The 21,726-nt window shown below is 41.7% G+C and overlaps 2 protein-coding genes across 4 annotated transcripts in view; one reads left to right on the forward strand and one right to left on the reverse strand.

The window, feature by feature from the left end:
- Positions 1-81: 81 nt before the first annotated feature.
- The window catches only part of Cad99c (cadherin 99C), a 109,717-nt gene continuing 88,072 nt past the window's right edge, over positions 82-21,726 (reverse strand). For 2 of the 3 annotated variants that reach the window (XM_071708854.1, XM_071708862.1), the window contains 16 exons: positions 11,555-11,704; positions 11,074-11,292; positions 10,566-10,760; positions 10,101-10,388; positions 9,581-9,898; positions 9,089-9,229; positions 8,435-8,719; positions 7,489-7,662; positions 6,771-6,980; positions 6,102-6,233; positions 5,896-6,012; positions 5,415-5,813; positions 4,360-4,988; positions 3,400-3,630; positions 2,558-2,787; positions 82-2,225 (listed from right to left, as the gene is read on the reverse strand). In XM_071708854.1, coding sequence (XP_071564955.1) covers positions 1,906-2,225; positions 2,558-2,787; positions 3,400-3,630; positions 4,360-4,988; positions 5,415-5,813; positions 5,896-6,012; positions 6,102-6,233; positions 6,771-6,980; positions 7,489-7,662; positions 8,435-8,719; positions 9,089-9,229; positions 9,581-9,898; positions 10,101-10,388; positions 10,566-10,760; positions 11,074-11,292; positions 11,555-11,704 — 4,038 coding nt within the window. In that variant the 3' untranslated portion in view covers positions 82-1,905. Of the gene's footprint in view, positions 2,226-2,557; positions 2,788-3,399; positions 3,631-4,359; positions 4,989-5,414; positions 5,814-5,895; positions 6,013-6,101; positions 6,234-6,770; positions 6,981-7,488; positions 7,663-8,434; positions 8,720-9,088; positions 9,230-9,580; positions 9,899-10,100; positions 10,389-10,565; positions 10,761-11,073; positions 11,293-11,554; positions 11,705-14,474; positions 17,035-21,726 lie in introns of those variants that run through there. The other variant, XM_071708872.1, reaches the window with a different exon arrangement.
- Positions 11,776-21,726, forward strand: part of LOC139774010 (uncharacterized protein C15orf61) — a 70,923-nt gene continuing 60,972 nt past the window's right edge. Inside the window, exon 1 of the mRNA XM_071708962.1 lies at positions 11,776-11,790. The gene's annotated coding sequence lies outside the window, so the exon portion shown is untranslated. The remainder of the gene's footprint in view (positions 11,791-21,726) is intronic.

Raw genomic sequence — 21,726 nt, forward strand, 5'->3', positions numbered from 1 at the left:
CATAATAAATCAGCGGAGCAGTTCGTTTGCTTTGTGTGAAAAGGAACATCTTGCGAGGCGTTGTATTAAAAAAAAACCCCGTTATTATGTAAATATAATAAATTTATTATTAAGTATTAACAATTTTTTACAGAATTCGCGCTTAAATATTATACAACTACAAGTAAAGGTATCAACGCTATAATCAGAGAACACTTGTAACACGTACATGTGATTTTCTCTCTCGCTCTCTCTCATTGTCAGTATGAAACGCAGCTTACAAATTGCACGGCAGTGGACGCCCGCTATTATACGACTAGAGATATACATTCAATCAAGTCGTATCATACTTAACTCCCCTCAACGTCTTCCCGCGGATCTGTCGACCTCTCGATCCACAATGTCGAACAGCGTGGTCGAAATTACGTAGAGGAAATGGACAATTACACGTGCCTAATTAAGTACGCACTCCGCCACTTATATCGTAACGGGTGTCGATGACGCGTTCTCCGCATGGCAGTCGTTTAATTACCGCCGGCGCGGTCGTGTGAACAAAAAGGCGAGCGAGTCGCGGTGGAAGCGCAGCTGGCTGCCATAAAACTTCACGATATATATATATATATCCCTGCGATCACGTACAAACAGTATGCACCATCGTCATCGTCTCGATTAATTGTGATTACAATTATAATGACATGAGCAAACTTGCGATTGTATAAATAAAGAAAATATTATAGTACACAACGTGATCGGGATCGATCATTTACAAGGTCGCGCGAGCCGAGACTCGCGTAGAGACATACATTCACAAATACACGCCGTTCGTACAATACAACAAGTAATACAGCTTCGTCTTCGAATCTTAAGTCTACGATTCGAGCCACAGTGGTATTTTTGCTTCATCCTTCTCTCTCTCTCTCTATAATTAAAATGTATATTAACGCATCACGGACGAGAGTCTCCGCGAAATACGAAAAACATCTCCGAAGTTATTAATCAAGACTCGATTATTGCACCGGAAATATTTTCGTATGCGTTTTCTCTATGCAGTCACAGTAATCAGTAGTTTAACTCTCGGGCGTTGCGATTATTCGTAATCTTGCAATTTGTTGGCGATGCTCTATCGGTTTCAGCGCGAAAATGCGATGCTCGATTGAAAGTAAATCACACGGAATATCGGCTAGCTCTAAAAGGATATCCGCGCTCTTTTTTTTCAGTCTCCTTTTACGCGCGATATTTTCACGGCCTCGTTCCGCCGTTGTGTCTGAACGCTGCGACACCGCTCTTTTATGAATATCACATGCGGAGCAACTCGTTTAGAATGTGTCCCCGCCGGGAATTCTGCGGCTACGTTGCGCGTGCTGAATCAGCACGCACGCATCGGCATCGGTGCACATTCAGAAGATGACATATGAAAGGAAGAGCATATAGGTACGAAGTCATTCAACTATTTATAAGCTTTCATATGCTCCTCGTATGGCGCTTTAGGGTTGCTTAACACATCAGAGAAAAATGCGAGCTACGTGGCGTCGAATATCTCGAATCCATTCGCCGCCCGTCACGTTACACGCATTTGTCAAAATTAAATGCAAAACGATTAACCGCTTGTCACGGACGAAGGGCAGGTGAACATTGATTTTACGTATATATGTCGCGAATGCGAGACAATATTCGTCGACAGTATTTTTACGTATGGGACTTGAAATTTTTCAACATTTAAATTACTATCGATTGAACTTTGATGTGAAATAATGTCCATCACAGTTATTCGTGTATACGATATCAAAATAAAAGTTACGGGATGCTGTAAGTTATCATTTATAGGATTTATAGGATCTCAACCTTCATTTTTCACGGATATGTATAATTCGGTGACAGTCTTTAAAGTGACCGGACATTCGCAAGTCGTCCCTCGGATCATGAAACTTACAATTCCGTCGTGGTCTCCACGGGGCTTTGCTCGCCCAGATACGTAAACCCGAGATGCGAGTAATCCTTCCTCTCCCTGAAGGTGACATTGTCGTTGGACGGACTAGGGCTCAGCAGATCACCGCCGTGATTGTACAGGGGGTTAAGTACCGGTGTCGCGTCGCGATTGTTCAGGGTGTTTGTATTGCTCGCGCTATGATTCTTTCGACCCAGCGTGGACCGTCGCAGGGAATGGATGTTGGTGTCGCCGTGATTACCGACGATGCTGGACGCTCGCGCCGTGGTCGCCGCTTCGGAGCTAACGGGACTTTGTTGACCTTAAAACAGAGCACATAATTCGCTATATACTTCGGTATATCCAATATAAACGATACATACTATTCAAGAAGAATTCATGTTGCGCGCTATAATCTTCTAAATAAAATAATTTTGATTTAAGGAAGATTAATGCGGTTAACAAATTATAGAAAATATAAATATGTCTTTAGTTGCATTTACTTCCTTTAATATTTTTTAATTAATTGCAAGTAATAACGCAGAAGAAGATACAAATGCAGAATATCTCAAATTCTGTCATTTTCATCTACGAATTTTTTTTTGATAAATTTAGCTTGCATTATACAGTCGTATTATGTTTGTTTTGAATTACCAGTACTGTCTCCGTGATCTTTGGTGATATAACTGACGTTGTCCAAGCTAAACGCGTGATTCTTGTTGCTGAAGTCCAATTGTAAATCGTTGCAGCTGTCATTGTCGTCGACCGGCACGCTCATCTGGAGCACCTGCGTCTCGTACTCCTTTAAATTGGGTTCTACGTAGACGGGATCGTACCGCGGCACCACGTACATGCGCTGCATACGTTCCTTGTATGCTTTATACCTATGTAAAGTGCATTTTTACGATGAGAATCTCTCGGAGAGCTTTAAATTTTCCATTGCAAAAGTAAGCACTCCCGGAAAGACTATTTTATCACGCAACGTCAATGCAATAAGTGTTTGCAAAGGTATCCAAAGCGGAAAACGCAATTAAAGCTAATGGAGGTAATGAAGAGCAGTATGAATTTGCATGGCTCGTACTTAATGAGTCAAATGAATATTCACACTCATAAAACAACACTCCTATGCGATCGTAATAATGCAGACCGTAATAATAACTGTGATGGTCTCCATTTTAATTCGCGTGTATGAATACAAAAACTTTTATTGAAATAACATGCAAAAAAAGTGCAATAGATATCTACTACTTTGAGTTTGCATATCCAACGCAAGACAAGTCTTTAAAAAATCTTCGTAAAACGTTATCTTTATTACATTTAATTAGGCACGAGTATATTCTCATCCGTAATGAGTGATGAGTATAGTAACTTAATATAATTTTTTATTATTTTAATTAATTAATCATTTCAATGAATTTTATAATAAATCGTTTTATGGCGCGTTGTATTTTAGTTTTATCTCAGCATTAAAATCATACACAAATGTAAATACTTACTTGGACCAGGAAACACATATGTATATGATACCGGCAATGCCGAGGATCAGGATCACGCAGGCGATGATGATCAGCGCGTACGGGAATACTTCGCCGCTGAATGCAACTGCCGTTTGAGTTCGCACTGGCTCAGACGGCATCACGGGTGCATGAATGTCGATGGCATTTGCCCGCACTAACGTGGATACGTCAAAGGTAATGTTTGACATGGCCGATTTATCCATGATGGACCTGTCGAAAATTCGGCGCTTTTAATATTTGCTAACGGTCAAATGTTATGCAATTAAACGTCGTAGTTGACCTTTCGGTGCACGCGCGGAAGACGTGTCTTTCATTATTAAATACGGATAGGTTTTCAGACTCGATCTAGTTTCATATTGATTTAAGTTACGATAAAGCTTACATTCTATTTAAAAGCAATAAAACTTAGCGAGAGAGTTATAATTTGATACATACATATATATATAGATATACTTTGTATTTACAAATAATTTAAAAATATCGCATTCAAGAAAACAATTTATTTAGACCGTGTTAAAGCAGTCAAATTAAAAAGAGTTTTATTAAAATATTTAATTTATTTAACTATAGTAATATTATAAAAGATTTTTGTTCAGCAATTTCTTATTATGTGACTATCAATTCTGAGAGGTTTTAAAATTGTAAAACAGTAATATTCCATTTACGGAAGCATGTAAAAACACATTGCAACGTGAGCATTGCGGATAGCAGTAATTACGTAATACGGTTCCATAGATAAATGTGAGACAATCGCGTGGCTTGAGCGTATATAATACCAAAACGAAATAGTTAAAAAGTGACATTTCAATAAAAACTCAAATTTCCAACGTAATCTTCCTCTTACATACAAATCCGAACGGAGTTTTAGAGATAAACTGTATAAAATATCTCTTTTTTTTCTTCTATTTTTAACATGCGCACATTCTCCGTAAAACGTACCTTTGCACTTTAGTGCTGTTTCTATTCAAAATAGCTTCGGTGTCCGGGTCAACCGCGTAGAACCACACGTCGGAGTCCTGCGGGAACATCTCGATGGTGCCGTTCTTCGTGAGGATCTTCCTTACCGCGACTTTATCGATGCCAATTAGCAGATCGCTCTTCTGCTCGATTACATCCGCTATTTTGCCAGCCTCCTTTTGTAGGACGTCCGGTGCCGCGTCCTGCACCACCAGGATCATTAGGTTCTCTTCCCCGATAAGATTGATGATCACCGGCGCGACAATCGAATTATAGTTGTCGGTCGAATTGGGGTTGTCGCGCACGCGAACGTCAAACTTGAAAGGAAGCTCAGATGCATCCACGTGGTCAAACGTCGCCGTTGTCCTGATTATGCCGTTGGAGCCGTCGATGGCGAAGTAACCGGAGCCTCGCCCTTCAAGAATCTTGTACTCCAGCTTGCCGTATTTGCCATTGTCTTTATCGTGAGCTTTCACCTGTAGGACGGTGGACGCAAATTGCGCGGTGCGCAGAATTGCCGCGAAGTAACGTCCCCGCGTAAGCTTCTGATTCGTTTCCGGGAAGATAAACTCGGGCTTGTTGTCATTTACGTCCAGCACCTGAATCTTCACCTGCGACCAAACGTGTTTTCATTCTTACAATTAGAGACAAATGAGAATTAATACTTAATTTGCAGCGAAATGCAGCGAGTTGAGTTTTTTTTTACACAAATTAGATCTTTTTAATTTGTTTCTCTTCTCTATATAAGTTTAATGTGTAAAAATAATTTCTGCTTAAATCATGACTGAATTTTTGTATCTAAAAATTCGGCGTAAAAATATCTGAATAGAAACTCTTACATAAAGATTTCTAATTGAAGCAATAATGCTTAAGTTACATCTGCAGGATAAGTAACTTAAACTTTTCTACATCTTTTATATATGTTTCAATTTTTTTATCTCCGATATATTTGTTTGTGTTAGCGGCTACGATTTTATCCCGATTATAAGAATTCGTGTTTCAAGCACCGGCAAGTTCAGGAATCCATCGAGTCTTACCATCGTCGTATTTCTGCCTGAATTTAAAAGGCCCGAGAGCGACTCCAGCTTGATCTTAATCTGATAAGATTCCGTGGTCTCATAATCCAGCGCTCCTTTCTTCAGTCTCAGGGCGCAATTTCGCTCCTCCGTGACGTTTGCTTCGAACAGGCCCTCCTCATTGCCGCTGTAAATCTCGCACCTGAGCGGCGTGGTGTCGTGTGCGTGACTGTTGATGATGGTGATTATCTTTATTAGCGTGTTGTCACCCGCGTCCTCAGGCACCTCCACGTTGTACGAGTTCTCCGCGAAACCCAAACCGATCTCCGGCGGTACCGTTGCCACGTGACGTACGTAGACCGGCACAGTCGTCACGGACGACAATTGCGGCTCTCCCATATCGTATGCACGCACATCGACCTGGGAAAAAGGAATTATCTGCGTAGATGAGGCAGATCGCGAGCGAGACGCGGCGTCGAATTATATACGGAGGATCAAATACCTGATACTCGGAGTCGGTCTCCTTGCGTAAGTCGTCTCGTATTCGGAGTACGCCTTTGTCGGGATCGATTACGAAGTACTTGCTGGCGATACCGCGGCCGATGATCTCGTATCGAACCTACGGGCATCGAGCTCGGTGAAAAATCTTCCTCTTTGCGAGTTAAGAACAAAGAAGAAGTCAAGACGTGCGGGGAAGAATGTACCTACCTGATTTCCCGGCGCGGTGCCGTCGGAATCTGCAGCAACGAGATCGATTACGGTCGTTCCTATAGGGACATCGTCGTCCAGCGTAATCGGACGCGGTACCGACGTAAATACCGGTGGAATGTCGTTCACATCCTGCCACGTTGCATTTAGAACGTTATTAATGCGCCGAGTAATAAGATACAGTTAAATTAAAAGTAGTCGAAGCACGATAAATGATAGGGTAATCGTTGATTATGATATTAATGCGCTCAACATGAACCGGTTCCGTTAAATTGATTCCATGGATTAATTCCTGAGACTGTGACAGATAATTAATTCCCGTTTTAATATCTTAAAGATTCCAATACACGAATGCATTAACAATCTTGAACAACTATAGCTGTGTCATGTATATATATATTATTTAATTAGATAAGATCTTCTAGATCATTAATTAGAAAATTTATTTTATTAAAATAAAACAAAATGTACTTTATCAAAATTAATTACTTCTCACGCGAAATATAACAAATAAAAATCGACAGCAGTTTATATAAGAGCTGTCTGTATAATGTGATATTCTAAAAGTGACATTCATGTATGTTACATGATGCGCGAATGAACGATAATATTAAATCGGTGATAGATGTTGACAACTACCACAAAGAAAGAGTCACTTATAAAAAATACCTGAACATTAATAACAACGCGGGTTGTGGAGCCGGGTAAATCGCTGGTGTTCTCCTCGGTGCCCACGATAAGCACATGCTGGCTCTGGCTTTCGTAATCGAGACCACGGATAGTTTTTATTACTCCAGTCTTCGGGTCTATGCTGAAGAGTTCGGTATCCCCTTGCTTGATCATGTACGTAATTTGCTTCTTTGTGTCCGGATCATCGGCCTAGAAATGATCGCGTTAGCTTCAAAACCCGAGTAAGACGAGCTAGGACGCACTTCGTCCTTTCCACTTCGTCGGCGGGGGATGGGAATCGTCGACGACGCGAGTAACGCGAATATCTCGTCCGAGTCGGGACGAGTGTACGTCTCGATTATCTGATGAACTTTCGAAACTCCTCGAGCGAAGTCTCGTCATTCGTTCTCGATGAAATTACATCTCACCTTATTATGATCCACTTCAGAACTAATTTCACACTCGGCGTGTTACGCGAGGAAGCAGGGGCGCTTTATCTTAACGCGAACGTCTCGCATGAAATTCACGTTAAATCTATCAGCGTTGCTGCACGAGATTCTCGATCCTCGTTAAATTAAACCGCAGGAACTGATACGAATAGACAAATTAATCCGACGAACGAATTGCTTTTTATCGTATTTCTATCACTTTACACGTTTTCCAATCGAGGAAAGACGATATTATGAATAGTATTAGTATGGTTTGACATGCGACTCACCGTGACTTGAATTACATTATAGTCAGGCACGTTTTCCTTGACACGTGCCTCGTAACTGCTTTGGTGAAAGACTGGAACCTCGTCCTCGACGTCTATGACTTTAACTGTGACTGTCGCGGTTGCCAAACGATAATCGGGGGCTCCATCCCTTGCAGTTACTACGAATTTGTATTCCTACGCAATTTATGCAAATGCCATATTTTATTACGTTCCTAATTATTTACTATTACGTCCAATTTACCGATTTTTATTTTGTAATTTAATTCTGAAGTTCAAGAGAATATCAAGATAAAAATGAATGTTTAAATTTCCTTTAATATTTAACAGTATAAGACGATTTTAATGTGATTAATTAAATTAAAAGTTTTGATCACATTGCATACATTGTTACACATTATCATTGGATTTTTTTTACACATTGCGTTTCCGCAAATAAAAATCGCGCGAATTTTAACTCAGACATACAGTTTGCCCATTCTCTTTGTCTCATGCACACAGGCGCACACAATAGTACAATTGTAATTTAACTGTTCGCAATCCGAGTATAAACTAAACCGTTTCATTGTAAGCATTCTCGAGTTGTAATCACACTTTATAACTCTCGTGAGACAAAAGACCATTCCCGGAAAATCCAAAATTAAGCTATATAGTTATACCCATAACGAATGGTGTTAGTTTTTATGCATTATTTAATACGGCTTTTCACAAATTCAAACAAAACGTAAAAACTCATTAACTGTTGAAACTTCTCCAATTATCTCTAATAACTCTGTAATATTCAAATATTCTAAAATTATTTTCTCACGTGAAGAAGTCGAAGGATGAAAAGTATAAAAGTACTTAATATAGAATACTTTTCAAGTTAACGTTGTTAAAAATAATATAAGTTTATTATTCTCAATATTTTTATATTAAAAGCTGAAAGAACAATAGAATGATTACTCACGTCATTCTGTTCGTAGTCCAACACTATTTTCGTCAGAACATCTCCGGTCTCAGGATCCACGGTGAAAGGAATATCATCGGGTGCGAAATAAGTGATCTCGGCGTTTATACCTTCATCGGCGTCTTCAGCATGCACGCGGCCGATTAGTTTACGCGCTTCGCCCTCCTTAACGGTAAATTCGTAAGGAAGACCCACGAATTCGGGGTTCTTGTCATTGATATCGGTGACCATGATATTGACCGTCGCAGTGCTGTACAGGCCGCCGGTATCCTCGGCCTTTATTAACTACATAAACCAATAATGTCATTGCATTACATTCCGCTTTTAATTTACTCTAATTTTAGTAGAACGCGACATGTACAGTGGCGAGTCGTTTCAATAATAAAAATATTTGGATGACTCAATCAATAAGATTTTAGTATAATGTTCTTTTACAAGAACTATAAACAAATCGGGTGTGCACTGAAAGTTAAGAACTCGTTGTGTTTCGATTTCGCACAGTTACTCGTTTACAAGCGGAGGAAGAGGCACACCGATGTTTCCTTAGATTAGATAAAAGCTGTCGGTAGAAAGAGGCGTAAAGCGAGAAGTGCGTTGGCTTGTAGTAGAGAGTGTAGGAAGTTCGTGCTACGGTGTTTGACGATATCGGCTTACCAATTGATACCGGGTCAGGTCCTCCCTATCCAACTTCCTTATAACGGTAATAACGCCTGATTTGTCGCCAATCGCAAACTGACGCAAGTCATTCCCCGATACTATCGAGTACGACACCGGATCGTTTTCTGGGTCGATGGCCTGTAATATTAATTAGTAACGCTATATTACGATTACGATCGTTTAAAAATCCGTTGTTTTAAAAAGAGAGATACAATTCGGATCGAATTCGAAAAAGAAAGATACGCATTCTAATAAATAATAATTAATTGTAGAAAATGTTTCTTGTGTATAAGTAGTTCGAAAAAAATGTAAATTCAAGAAATTAGTATAAATAGAAAAGCGTAGATCGGATGCTTCATCAACGCGATAAAAGGACGAAGGAAAAAAAAACAATAAAGTACATATCGAGCAGATACTGTGCTCCTGTTAGAGCAGTTGGAGTTTAAAACAAAACATCGACGAGATGGACATCATATCGAGGATACTCACAGTGATAGTCGCAACTGTGGAATTGATGGAGGCCCCCTCGCTGACTTGCACCTCGTACACCGGTTGCTGGAACACGGGACTTCTGGTGTTGGGCCCAGGAATGACGTTCACCTCGACGATTGTCTGCGAGTACTTGCCACCCTTGTCGGTGGCCTGCACCGTGATGCTGAACTGTTCGCCGGCGTTCAGTTTCCTCACGGATTCGATAACTCCAGTCTTCGGATCTATCTTGAACTTTTGCAAGCCGTTGTTCGACACGTGATAGATACTGTACGTTATCTCGGCGTTCTCGCCCTCGTCATTGTCCGTCGCCTCCACCTATGCGAAATTCAAAATTAAATTTTTCTCCTGAAGTCTCATAAGCGTGAGAAAGAATTGTGGAGTATCGACAAGCAATAATCAATGACAATTGTGAGAAGTACCAAAAAGGTATCAAATGTAGAAAACTTCAAATCACTCACAATTATTATCATACTGGAACATGTAAAATTGTTAATCAATTAAAACATAAGGAAACTACCTTTGCTATTTGTCTCTTCGTCTCTCCCGCTTGAACGGTGATGGGTGCCATCATTGGAAGCAGAGGCGCATTGTCGTTGACATCGTTCAACGTCACGACAAATGACAGAGGCGACGACGCGGCCACACCCGTTTTCTCCCGGGCGACTACTTGAAATCGGAAGCGGCCGGGACTCGGAGGATCCCGGTCCAAATTCTCCTCGTTCACGACAAGGACGCCAGACGGATCGATCGCAAAGAAATTCGTCGTCAGCTCGAAAGTATATGTCGGTTTCGGATCGTCTGGTCCCTAGAAACGAAATTTTTTTTTTCCCAAGAAAAAGAAGCCAATGACTTCAAATACATGAGTTTCATCAGCGTGGCACAGGTCTTATCCGCTAACAATGGAGAAAATTAAATGGTTGATTCGCACCTCAGTCGCGCTTCGTTAAATAGAAACCGATAGAATCTACGGGATCAGACTCACCAGATCAGCATCCGACACGGTGAGCACAATGGGATTCCCGGTTTCATCGATGACCTTTGTGCCGATCGGAGCGTTCTCGTCGACGAAACCTTCGATGTTTGACGCTGTTATAATGGGTGGATTGCTGTCGACCGGCTTGACGGTGATTGTTAATTTGGCAGTAGCCGATCGCTTCGCTTCCGACACTTCAACCGCCTTAAGAAAAAAAAAAAGAAAAAGCCCAATTATTACGCGTTTTTCACAAATTTGGGGAAAAAAGTTTAAGTTATACGCGTTGTAACGAGGAATTTTGCGTTATTTTCTCAAATGTAATTATTTTCTTAAACGTGAAAGAATCAATTAGTAATATTATTGAAAGGCAAAAAATACTTATAATAATATGGACAATAATTTTTCAGACTTTCTTGTATTCTTTAGCCTCTATTTATATGGAATAATTCTAAATTATTCAAAATTTTATTTAAACATTTCTTTCAGCGTGACATAAAAATATAACGTTAATATTTACCTTGATAATAATATCGAATTTCTTCGTTACCGTCGTGTCGACGGCTTTAATTTGCTTCACCGCCCCGGTGTTAGGATTGATCTCGAAGAAATCCCGGTAATTCGGCGGATTTCCGCTGAGGAAGGAATAGTGAATCGGTGCGTTTATACTGTCCATGTCGACCGCCTGTATTTTCTCGGGCGAGATATTGAGTATGCCGGATAGTACTCCGCTCGATACCTGACGGAGAGAAAAAGAGAATCGCTCTTGCAGAACCGGTTGCAACCGATTTATTGGCTACGTGAATTTCAGCAGTGAGATATCAGCGGCCGATTAGGTGCGCGTATTCGATTACACTTAAATTTTTCAGCGCTATAAATTTTAAGGGCAGGGAAACGCCCTGTTAAAATAATCTTCTCACCGTTAACACGCGCTCGAATTCGAGCAGCAGTTGTTTTATAGTACAACATGATAATAAAATGATATTAAAAAAAAAAAGTACCGATGCCGAGTATTCCGGATTGATGCAGGCGCCGTCCGAAAGCATACAGCCTTGATAAATAAAGGACGGATCCTGATCGTCGTCATCTCGTATGTTCACCGTCAACGTGGTCGTGGATGTGAATCTCTCGGAGACGTTCCTCGCTCGATCCTGTAACCAAACAATTTGCAACGTAAAGCGCGACAAGGAAAATGCAAATTGACTTTCTGAACAACGTCGAAGATTTCAACTACAAAGTAAGGATTTTGCATTTTATAATTTTCGTACTTTATAAGAAATATTTGTCGTACTGGCTGCGCAGCACATTCGAAGTATATTTAATTATTTTATATTATAAATGTCCCTATATAATTGCATTCGCAAGTTATTTATTTTCTTTCATTATATCTACAGTAAAAGAATTTCTTTCATTCCCCTTAAATAATTAACACCTCCTCACTATACTATATTTAAATTATCTTTAACAAATCATGCATATTTTCTTCAACTCGTTATATTATTATTACTGTATATCGTATTCTCTCTCTCTCCCGATTCTATCGATGAAAAAAAAACATGAGAAAATATAGACATTAAAAAATTCCTTCATCCATTTTTGCTCATAAATAAAAAGTTGAATGACGAATGAAAACTGACGGCGATAACGCGCTATTAATCTTGCGATTTTGACGCGTCACGATCATATATTGACATTTTCAATAGTCGCTACGTGCATGAAAGGAACAAACACCCGTTTTTTATTTCTTGTCTTCACACACATCACGATACGGTTCTACCGGTTCTACCGTCGCCCCGGGAAAAGTTTCGTCTCTTTCTTTTCGTCTTCCGTTCTCCTCAGTGACCCTATTTATACAATAACGGGCCTGGACCACTTACGAAGCGCTCTAAATAAAGATAACCCGTTATTGTAATTTCCATTATGCCAGGAAGCTTGCTGCGTAAGAGAGCTTCTGAAAGTACCACATAAAAAAAAATATATATATGGTATATATTGCAACATACTACAAATTCCGACACGGTTAACTGCAAAAATGCATGCATTGCCTTCCGCGGCATGCAGAACATCTCATAAATTTTTAATAAAATCCCGCATTATTCACTATCTCCTTTGAAGCTCGTTGAGAGACGTGGGACAGAATCGTCGTATTTCAAAATTTCGTTAAAAATGTTTCGTATATAAAGAAGTAAAGAACAAAATGAGCTAAAAAATATTTCTATATTAGCCGCAGTATCACGTTTATATACAATATTTCTTTAACACTTTTTGCAAGTTGATTAAGTTAATCTTAACGTAAAATAATCTTGACTTGATATAAAGTTTCTACGAAACGCCTGCAAGTACGAACATTGACTTCACATATGAATCATTTTGCAGTCTATATATTCAGAGCATCGACGCGGAACGTTACTCCTCTCGTGGCGGAGCGCGCGGAGGCTCGCTAAGAGGAGCAGCGTTCACGGATCAGAAGTCGGTCATTTGTTCCACATAATATTCAAATGAGCCGCACCTGCCGCAGCCCATCGGGCGGCTTAATCCGAATCCAAGAGGGAGAGAGAGAGAGATCGATCGCGTCCTCGGCTCGGGGAGATTCGCCGCGATTATGCGAGACCGTGGCCGATTTATCTCATGGCTCGCCGGAGAACGAGAGAGCCATGAGCGTGGCGCGGGAAATAACGATTACCCTTGACCATGGTGCGCAGCACCGAGGCTATATCCCGTATGCCAATAGTAATAATGGGCGCACGGTGTATCCATTTGCCTTTTTCATTTCGTCTCGCTTACGGGAACGGCCGCCCGCCAGGGATCGTTTAATGACATCATGTTGCCGGCGCGGCGCGGCACGGCGCGGTGCAGCGCGCGGCGAGGCCGCAGCATCCCAGAATTCAATCGTATTTTTCCCCGTACTCTACTCGCGCCGTACGATCGCGCAATTTCGAACATGCACGAAATTGCAACCGGCAAGCGACAATGACGGCGGCGGCGGCGGTGGTGGTGGCGGCGGCGACGTCTGTGCGCTGAATACGCGTCTCGGATGCGCTCGTAAGTCGAGTGTTGTAGTCCGCGTCTCGGATTCTATTACAGGTGGAATGAAGCCACGGTCTGCGCGACCCCATATAACATTCCGTATTAAAGGCAGGTATTGCCTCGAATAAGATTTTAACAAAAACCTCGACGGTTATAATAGTTGAGGGAATCCTATTTTCGAAAATAAATTAATGAATGAAGTCAGCTAACAGAATTGCATTGTTAGCGCGGTAACAACGGTATCATAGTTATATAAAATTATTAATTTTCTGATATAATATCAAATTATCAAATTAAAAATCGATCATATATCGTGATATATCGTTAATATTATCTATTTTTATTAATTCATTTTTATTTTTGGCAAGGTAATCAAATTAGCATCGTGAGCCTACATAAAATTATAATGCGCAGCACACGGCAATAGTAACAGTGTAATAACTTAATAGAATCGATTCTGAGAAGGAGTCGCTTAAAGTGACGGTTAACTGATCGCTTACAAGAAGTCATGACCAGAGGCGGCTCTAAAACTAACGAGGTTCCAGGATGAAAAGTGCCTATTGTGCCCCAGCGTGAGACCCCCCTACGCATGTAAGGCCCTCGCAATGGACCTCTCGCAAAAAAATCGCTTGTTTCAATTTAGCCTAAGGAGGCCATTTATCGCGATCCACCGAGGTCTATGCACCAGTAAAGTTGAAATGTTCGCTTAGTTCTAGCCCCACGGCAGAGCTTGCTCGCAGCTACGATCAGCGTATACCCCGAATAAAATTCCGAGTAAGGTACAATTAAATTAAGTAACACCATATCGGTGACAGAAACGTGTTCCAGCTTACAATCGCGAGACTGGAGCCGAGTCTGTTTCTATTTTTCGAACGCTTCGAACGATCCACTCACCGTTGACAAATCGCCATTGCCATCGCCGATACTCGGACCAACGCGAATCAACGCGACAGCCAGGAACGCTTCTATCGGATTGAGAAGCTTCATTGTCGGATTTACGATGAGTCACGTTCTGTCGACAGCGCGTCTCGAATCCGATCCCATACACGTCTCTCTCGCATCCTCGTTCAGAGAGGCGCGTCGCCGAGAAATCCGAAACGTTCAGGAGATGTGAAAGATCTTTTCGGCGACAATCGCAAGAAGGATAGTCCTAGGAATCTCGAGAATTAGTACATAACGAAGTGCGGTGACCGTAAGGTGTATTCCTCGCTATCGTCCCACCGTGCAATTGGCAATTCCCGTTGCCGATCTCGTCGTTCCGGGCCTGAATCCTTAACCCGCGAGCTGTTAACTGCGCTCGTTACGTTACAGCATTCCTCGCGGGGCCGTATAAATCACGCGTCTTTTAATCGACCGGACGACATACCTCCTCTCAACTCCGCTCGTGCGCCTTAAACCGTTCAAGTGTTATATTAGACGGTCGCCAGGAATAATTGAGAAATTATATATTCTTAATACTTTTGCGTCTGCTGCGACTGTTGGCGAAATTAAATTGTGAACATTTCACCGAGGAATATAAATTTTACGCAAACAAGATGTGATATATTTAAAACACCGAGAACTCCTTTCCATAAATTTTATATGCGCGACGGTGTCTCCGGTTACATTATTAATAAGTATGCCGTCGACATTTTCACATCTTCATCGTTATTCTCCATGTTATTTCAAAGCGTCTTTCATTATTGAGCGCTCTATAAACAGTTTGAATATCGAGCAGCGCGGAGTCGGTTTAAAATCTCATGAACGAGCAAATCCAATATTTCGTACCGAGCTATCGGCGCGCTCGAGTTATCACGCTATATTTCAACGCGGTAACGTCGGTTGGTGGGGTGCTTTACGTAACGCCAGATCATTTACATCGGTATCGGAAACCAACGGCGCGGGATATTGCGGGATCTTCGTGCGCATCGGCAAACTCGTCTATTTTCGCTCTATCTGGCCTATGTTCGCACGCGCGATCGATCATGCGTGCGGATCGGGCTGCGAAATCGTCGCCCTCGGGCTTTCCGGAAACCCCGGCTATACTCTGCAACCGCGCTTTTTTTTTCACCGATAAAATCGCCGCGGATTATGCGAGATTAACGTGCAAAATTTTCACAAGAAGTCGGGGGGGAATTCTGTATTCTTCGGCCTTGATATCTCATCGCGACCGAGAGTCACGCCGATATCCGTCCGATATTGTCGCCGTTGTAGGCGGAAGCGCCGACCGATCTCTGTAAGTATAATCAACGTTTCGCGACACGCGTTCTCCGCCGCGAAGGATTACGTACACCAGGCGTTCCGGAAGTTGCCCGCTTCCTCTCGCGCAAACAGCCGTTCATCGCGGTTCGGCATACGTAACGGGTGATTTTTCTTTTATTTACCGCGCTTCTATTTTTATTTCGTTAATCGTCAGTTCACCAAATTTGTATTTTCTTAACGATCTCAAATTCTCAAACGTGCAACCTGTTATCTCCTAAGAGTTTGTCCCGATAAAATAAAATTTCCGACAACGCGAAAGAGAGTGAAGAGTGATGAAATTGAAATATCAATTTTTCTCTATCCTCGCGTTCGTTCGTTCTTCACGGTCCACCGCTTGTCTCGTTTCGACAACTCGAGGCAACTCGAGGGACTTCTCCACCCACGTCAATGCCAACGCACTCCGGTGGAAACGCCTTCTAACCGCATTTTAATACCGTTCGTTTGACAAACGTCCGTCTTCCTCCCCAAGGTTCGTCGTTAGTCTCACGTAGACTTAACAAGGAAAGAATTCATGCACGAGCGGACCGTTATCGCGCGTATGCGTCCTGTCAGGTATTATTCTAACATTTTATTCTTCGATCCAACGTTTTATTCACGGAGCTCGAAGCGCCATTAAAAAAAAAACTTCTCGATGGTGTAATAACCGTCCGCACAATGCTGTTGCTTTGGCTGTATTAATTAACCGTATTCTTTTCATCGCGTTCTATTTTGATTTTAATTACGATTACACGGTTCGCGTTCCGCGAACGAGGAAGAAACTTTCTTCGCGCGAAGCAACGTAACGTGGCACCCTTGACATTGGAAATTTTGTAACAAACGTGTCGATTCTCACTCGTACTTTTCTCGCGGAGCGATATTCGTGATTTATCATACAATATATTCGAGAGAGAGGGGCACAGATCTCGCTCCTCACGATTGGATGGTTCTATTGGGTTCTATCGGACTTTCGCGCTGACACGGCAAGACGGCGATTTGAAATCCATGCCGCGATGCACACGCATGCACGGCGAAACGGATACACTATTGACGTTCCGGTATCCCCATACATCATACGTTCGATCAGGTCAGCGCGATCATGCTATTTCCCGGTATCGCGATCACCCGCGACGAAAGGATTCGCCGCGGCGCGTTACACGCGAGATCGGCCACGTCGCGTCGGCACTACGACGCGACGACGGGGAAATCGAAAATTCCGTGCTTACGTTACACGTCCCGAAGCCGAATGGTGACTAATGCCGGCGAGTCCGCGGCTCTCCTACCTCACGTATACCTAGACCCGCGTGCAACATGCACCACCGCTGCATATAAGTCCCGTCCATATATCTACTGCCCACCTTGCGTTTTCCTCGCGGTTACCTACCTTGGCGGCGCGCAATTTTCTTTGTTCGGGCCCACGGCCGGCGCGGCGGTGACCACGTTTACGCGAAACTGTGCCACGTAGATAAGATTAAAGATAATTAGGGAACAGTCGGGAAAGAGACATTAGCACGTCGGTTGACGCGAAGAAAAAACCGAGACTTGTCAACGACGCTTGTTAAGCTTCAAACTTCTATTTTTTTCTTGACTTATTATATAAGAATTTGTTGCTTCTTTTCATAGATGTAATGTTCAATGTTAATTTAATTAGAATATTACTGAGATAATCACAATTAACATCAAATAATATCTTTACTGTATTTACCATAATTTTTATGGTAAAACCTTGTTAATTGCGCTATGGTCAATAATTATTGCCGTATATTTGGTTTAAACATTTTACATATTATTATAAACATCAGAGCTAAAATTTATTGCTAAAAATATTAAAATATTAATTATGCTGAGCCAATGTAATATAAATTTTTTCAAAAAAGATCGTCGTTTATGGAGTACGTTTGAAGAGCCACAATTATAGTGGTGCGCCGGCAATGTTCCAATCAAAATATACGATAGTTACCGACCAGAACTCCTGTGGCCGTCCAAACCGCTCCGTGTGTTAACATAAATAACAAAATGCATGGCCGCCCGATGCAAATGAAAACATAAATGCCACGTTCGCAGCCGATGCGTACTCGCGGTTTTTATCTGACGGCAGACTTTTGCGTCGTACGTCAGAAGTGACTTATCGACTGCCTCGCTTCATAAAACCACTCGCACGTGAATAGCTCGTGTAGAGAACAATTCTTAATGCGAGCGAGGAGCACGACCACCGCGAGTGTGGCAATATAATCGCGGCGCGACAAGTACCGTCGCGTCGTAAGAATATAAGCAGACGGTGTTCGTTGTACAGTTACAAAGTATTGTTCCGCCATACGCGCGTACGGGTCGCGGTGGATTTGACATTTTATATCACTTCCTGATTATATTATCATAACCACCTCATAGTATGTGTGCGCGCCGCACGTAGGTAGCATGTTACGTTACGTTACATTGCGCGATACTCATTGCGCTCGCATGGCACTTATGACGATTCGTCACGGCGATCGAACAATCTCGCGCCGCGATTGCGTGGGTGTCTAGTGAATACGCGATATTCGCTAATGAGCATCTTACTTTCACTCACGCGAGACGAGATTACGCGCGGTCCATTAGCGATTGCGTTAACGGTCGCATTCGCGGCTGCTAGATCGTACCGATCGAAATGACTCTTGCATCGCCTGCTTGGAATTTGCTTCTCGTTCCAGATTGGTGATCGGCAAACTACGAGCCGAGTCCTATTTTTGTATAGCTCGCGCGATATTATTGTTGCTAGAAATTAAATTGAATAATTAAAATTATTATTATCTAAACTTTATTAATAAAAAGCTTGTGGAAATTTGTTTTCTCTCCGGTTATATAGTACCTATCATAATATCCTCTTGGCCCGCAAAGCCAATATTTATTCTAGCCTTTTGTAGAAAAAGTTTGCATCTCCTGTCCTAGATTCATACTTTTAACTACAAATTCGCTACGTGGAAGCACTGACCAGTACTATTCTCTTCTTTTTTTTAAATGAAATATAAGTTTATAGCTAATTATATTTATTTATTTATTGATAATCTCTGGTGCGATGGCAGACGAAAAAATCGCTGGTTTTATTTATTATATATTAGCAGGGAACACTGCAATCGGACCTGACATATGAATGAATAAATATGAGTGTTTAAATATGAGCCAGGCCATGTTTTGCGATACGTCTATGAGGACGCTGCAACCTGTAATTCTCGTCAGTAGAAAGTCCGGATTACGGTGCGTACACGGCCGATAAGTGTCGCGATATCGATCGCACCGTGATCCGGATACGAGAAGCGCAATTTGCGAGTTCTAATCCGGCGGTAGCGCGGCCCGCGTGTACCTGTGCAAATCGAACAATGTCGGGTTTGGCAGAGGCGATATGCAAATAGCTACAAACAACGACACGGCGATCCATGGCCTCTAATCTGGAGGGGGAGGGCGGCCGAACGGTTAATGCCTTACGGTACCGCGAACGATACCGCACGCGTACGTATCAAACATCAGAAAGATTGTGTTATTCTGCACCGGTGTGCACCGTTACATGCGATCCTTTCGCTATTTCGCTGGTGAATTTGACCGCGAGATTGCGCGAAAACTTCGCATCGGAAATATCGCAACTCGCATAGCCGAGTTGTTATCTGCAAACTATCTTTACTCTGGTTAGCTCGAATCACCAGTATACCCATTGAACTGCAGATATCGTGGAATATATAGAAGGTACCATTCCTCCTGCATTTATTTTTATCTGCGAATTCTTCGATCAACTCACAATCAGATGTAACTTTTCATTTACAAACATTTTATCAAATGAAAAAAAACAAGATACTGTTATTTAATTTAAGTCTTCTGTCTTTTAATTTAAGAGTACACGTCTATAATTTAGTGATTTTTGTCTCTGCATCTCTATTAAGGAACGATTAATTTTAAATCGATAAAGAAGCTCGTAAAGATACAAAAAGGTATAACAAAACCTGAAACCTCTCGTATAGAGCTTCATAAGCCTCACATTTTCCTTGTTTATCTGCAATATTCGCTCAGCTTTATACAAACTTGTACACGTTTGAAGTACCTCGACGCAGCATGCTTCTAAATACGCGATTGATAGGAGTAATTAATTACTTAGACGTGGATTATCTAAGCCGGGCGCGTAACTGTAATTAACGACTTGTCCGTCGCGCGCTGTTTGCGCACTTGTGCGAGACCGCAGAATCGATTAGTACCATTAAAATCATTAGACGTGAAAAAGGTCGAACACGCATCTACCTGGCCAGCGTGGTGCCGTTGCCGGTCGGGTTGTAATACCGTTTAGCGAATGCACGTCTGCATGCAGGCCTGTACGTATATCAGTTTCTAATCTGCGACAGAGCACACGAGACGTGTTTCGTACACGAGGATCGTGTGTGCACGGTAACGAAGCGTGCACGTTGCACGCGCGTTCATCGCGCCACGCATATAATTATGCACGCGCGCGCGCGAACGTTGGAGTCCTCTCGGAATTATTGCGGTACGTTCGCGTGTGAATTACCGCTGGAGATACCTCCTTATGGATAATACAAATGAAAGAATTCAGGAATATTGCCTTAATGTATGTCGCTTCTCATATATTGCATTCATCGACCTTAATATTTCTCATAAATGGGCAATCAAGATGGTTGAAATTGTACTGCGTATACATACGGCACTGCGATGATCGTTATATAATTTTCACATATTTCTTTATTCTCTTCGATCAATTCCAGACAGACTTTACATTAACAGAATTAATTCAAAATTTGTATATACAAGAAAGTATAAAGATATGCACTTTTAAACATTTTACATTTTTTTCCGGGAAAGGAATTACGATATTTGACAAGATAGTATATCTCTAAATTGTTTGGTATCTTCTTGAAAAACATCCTGTATCTTGAGACAAACTCGAACCGGAAAAAAAATAAAAAAGAAGCTCGCGTGAAGAATGACGATATCGTAAAAGGTAAGATTACGTTTTGAATTGAGAGGGCCTTCGAAAGCCCGAACTAATAACACTCAAGCGAACAAGCAGTCGTGTGAAGGAGAAGCGCGATATGCTAATACAAATATGGTTTTCCGACAGATAGTCAGCGTTGTGACTCATCGGTCAGTCCCTCGTTCTGTCCCCATCCCTCGACCCACACGACCTGACCATTGACCATCCCACATCCTCCCATCGATTTGCCTCGTACCCATCCATGGCGTATTAAATTAAGGAAACACATGCATTTATGACCGATTAACTTACACCAGCACGCACGCGTGTTCGTCGATTGCAGCCGCAACTGCAAGAATAAGGCGGTTGATGCAAAAATCGATGCTCTCCCGAATTCCGAGATTTAACGACGGCGCTAAAAATGCTCCAGATCGTCGTTGTACAGTGCTTATATACACGCACATGTTAGTTGTGCACGCCAGCAACGACCGAATAAAAGCAGCACAACCGAGAATCGGTCGCAACAGGTGTATGAAGTATGAGTTACGTAACGTAAATACCACATGGATGACACATACGATATATATACACCGAAGTGGACAACACAAAAAATTCTGTCTTGTCTACCGATCAATTTGCAATAAAAAGATTTATCTTTGAGGAAGAATAGAGGAAGAATTGTCGAATTGTAAGATTTTATTGTACGTTCAAAAGCTTTCGTTCTGTTCTATTGATACAAAAATTTTTCAATAGAAATGAAATTTTACTACCAAAATAGACCGTAATAAAATACTAAGATTTACTTTTATCGCATTCCTTTATTATTCTTCGCACAAAATTATTATTCCGTCTGTGTTATACTAATATTTCTCGAACTGAATCTGATCATCTATCTTAAAAGACGACACAGTAATTTACTAGACATCGTAAATGATTACCGTTATTTCCTCGTTATTTGTGCAAGAATCTTCTTGTTGTCGTACG

Source organism: Temnothorax nylanderi, unplaced genomic scaffold, assembly GCF_030848795.1.
Source record: "Temnothorax nylanderi isolate EJ_2023f unplaced genomic scaffold, tnyl_v1.0 TNYL_tig0004_pilon, whole genome shotgun sequence".
NCBI classification, from domain to species: Eukaryota; Metazoa; Arthropoda; class Insecta; order Hymenoptera; family Formicidae; genus Temnothorax; species Temnothorax nylanderi.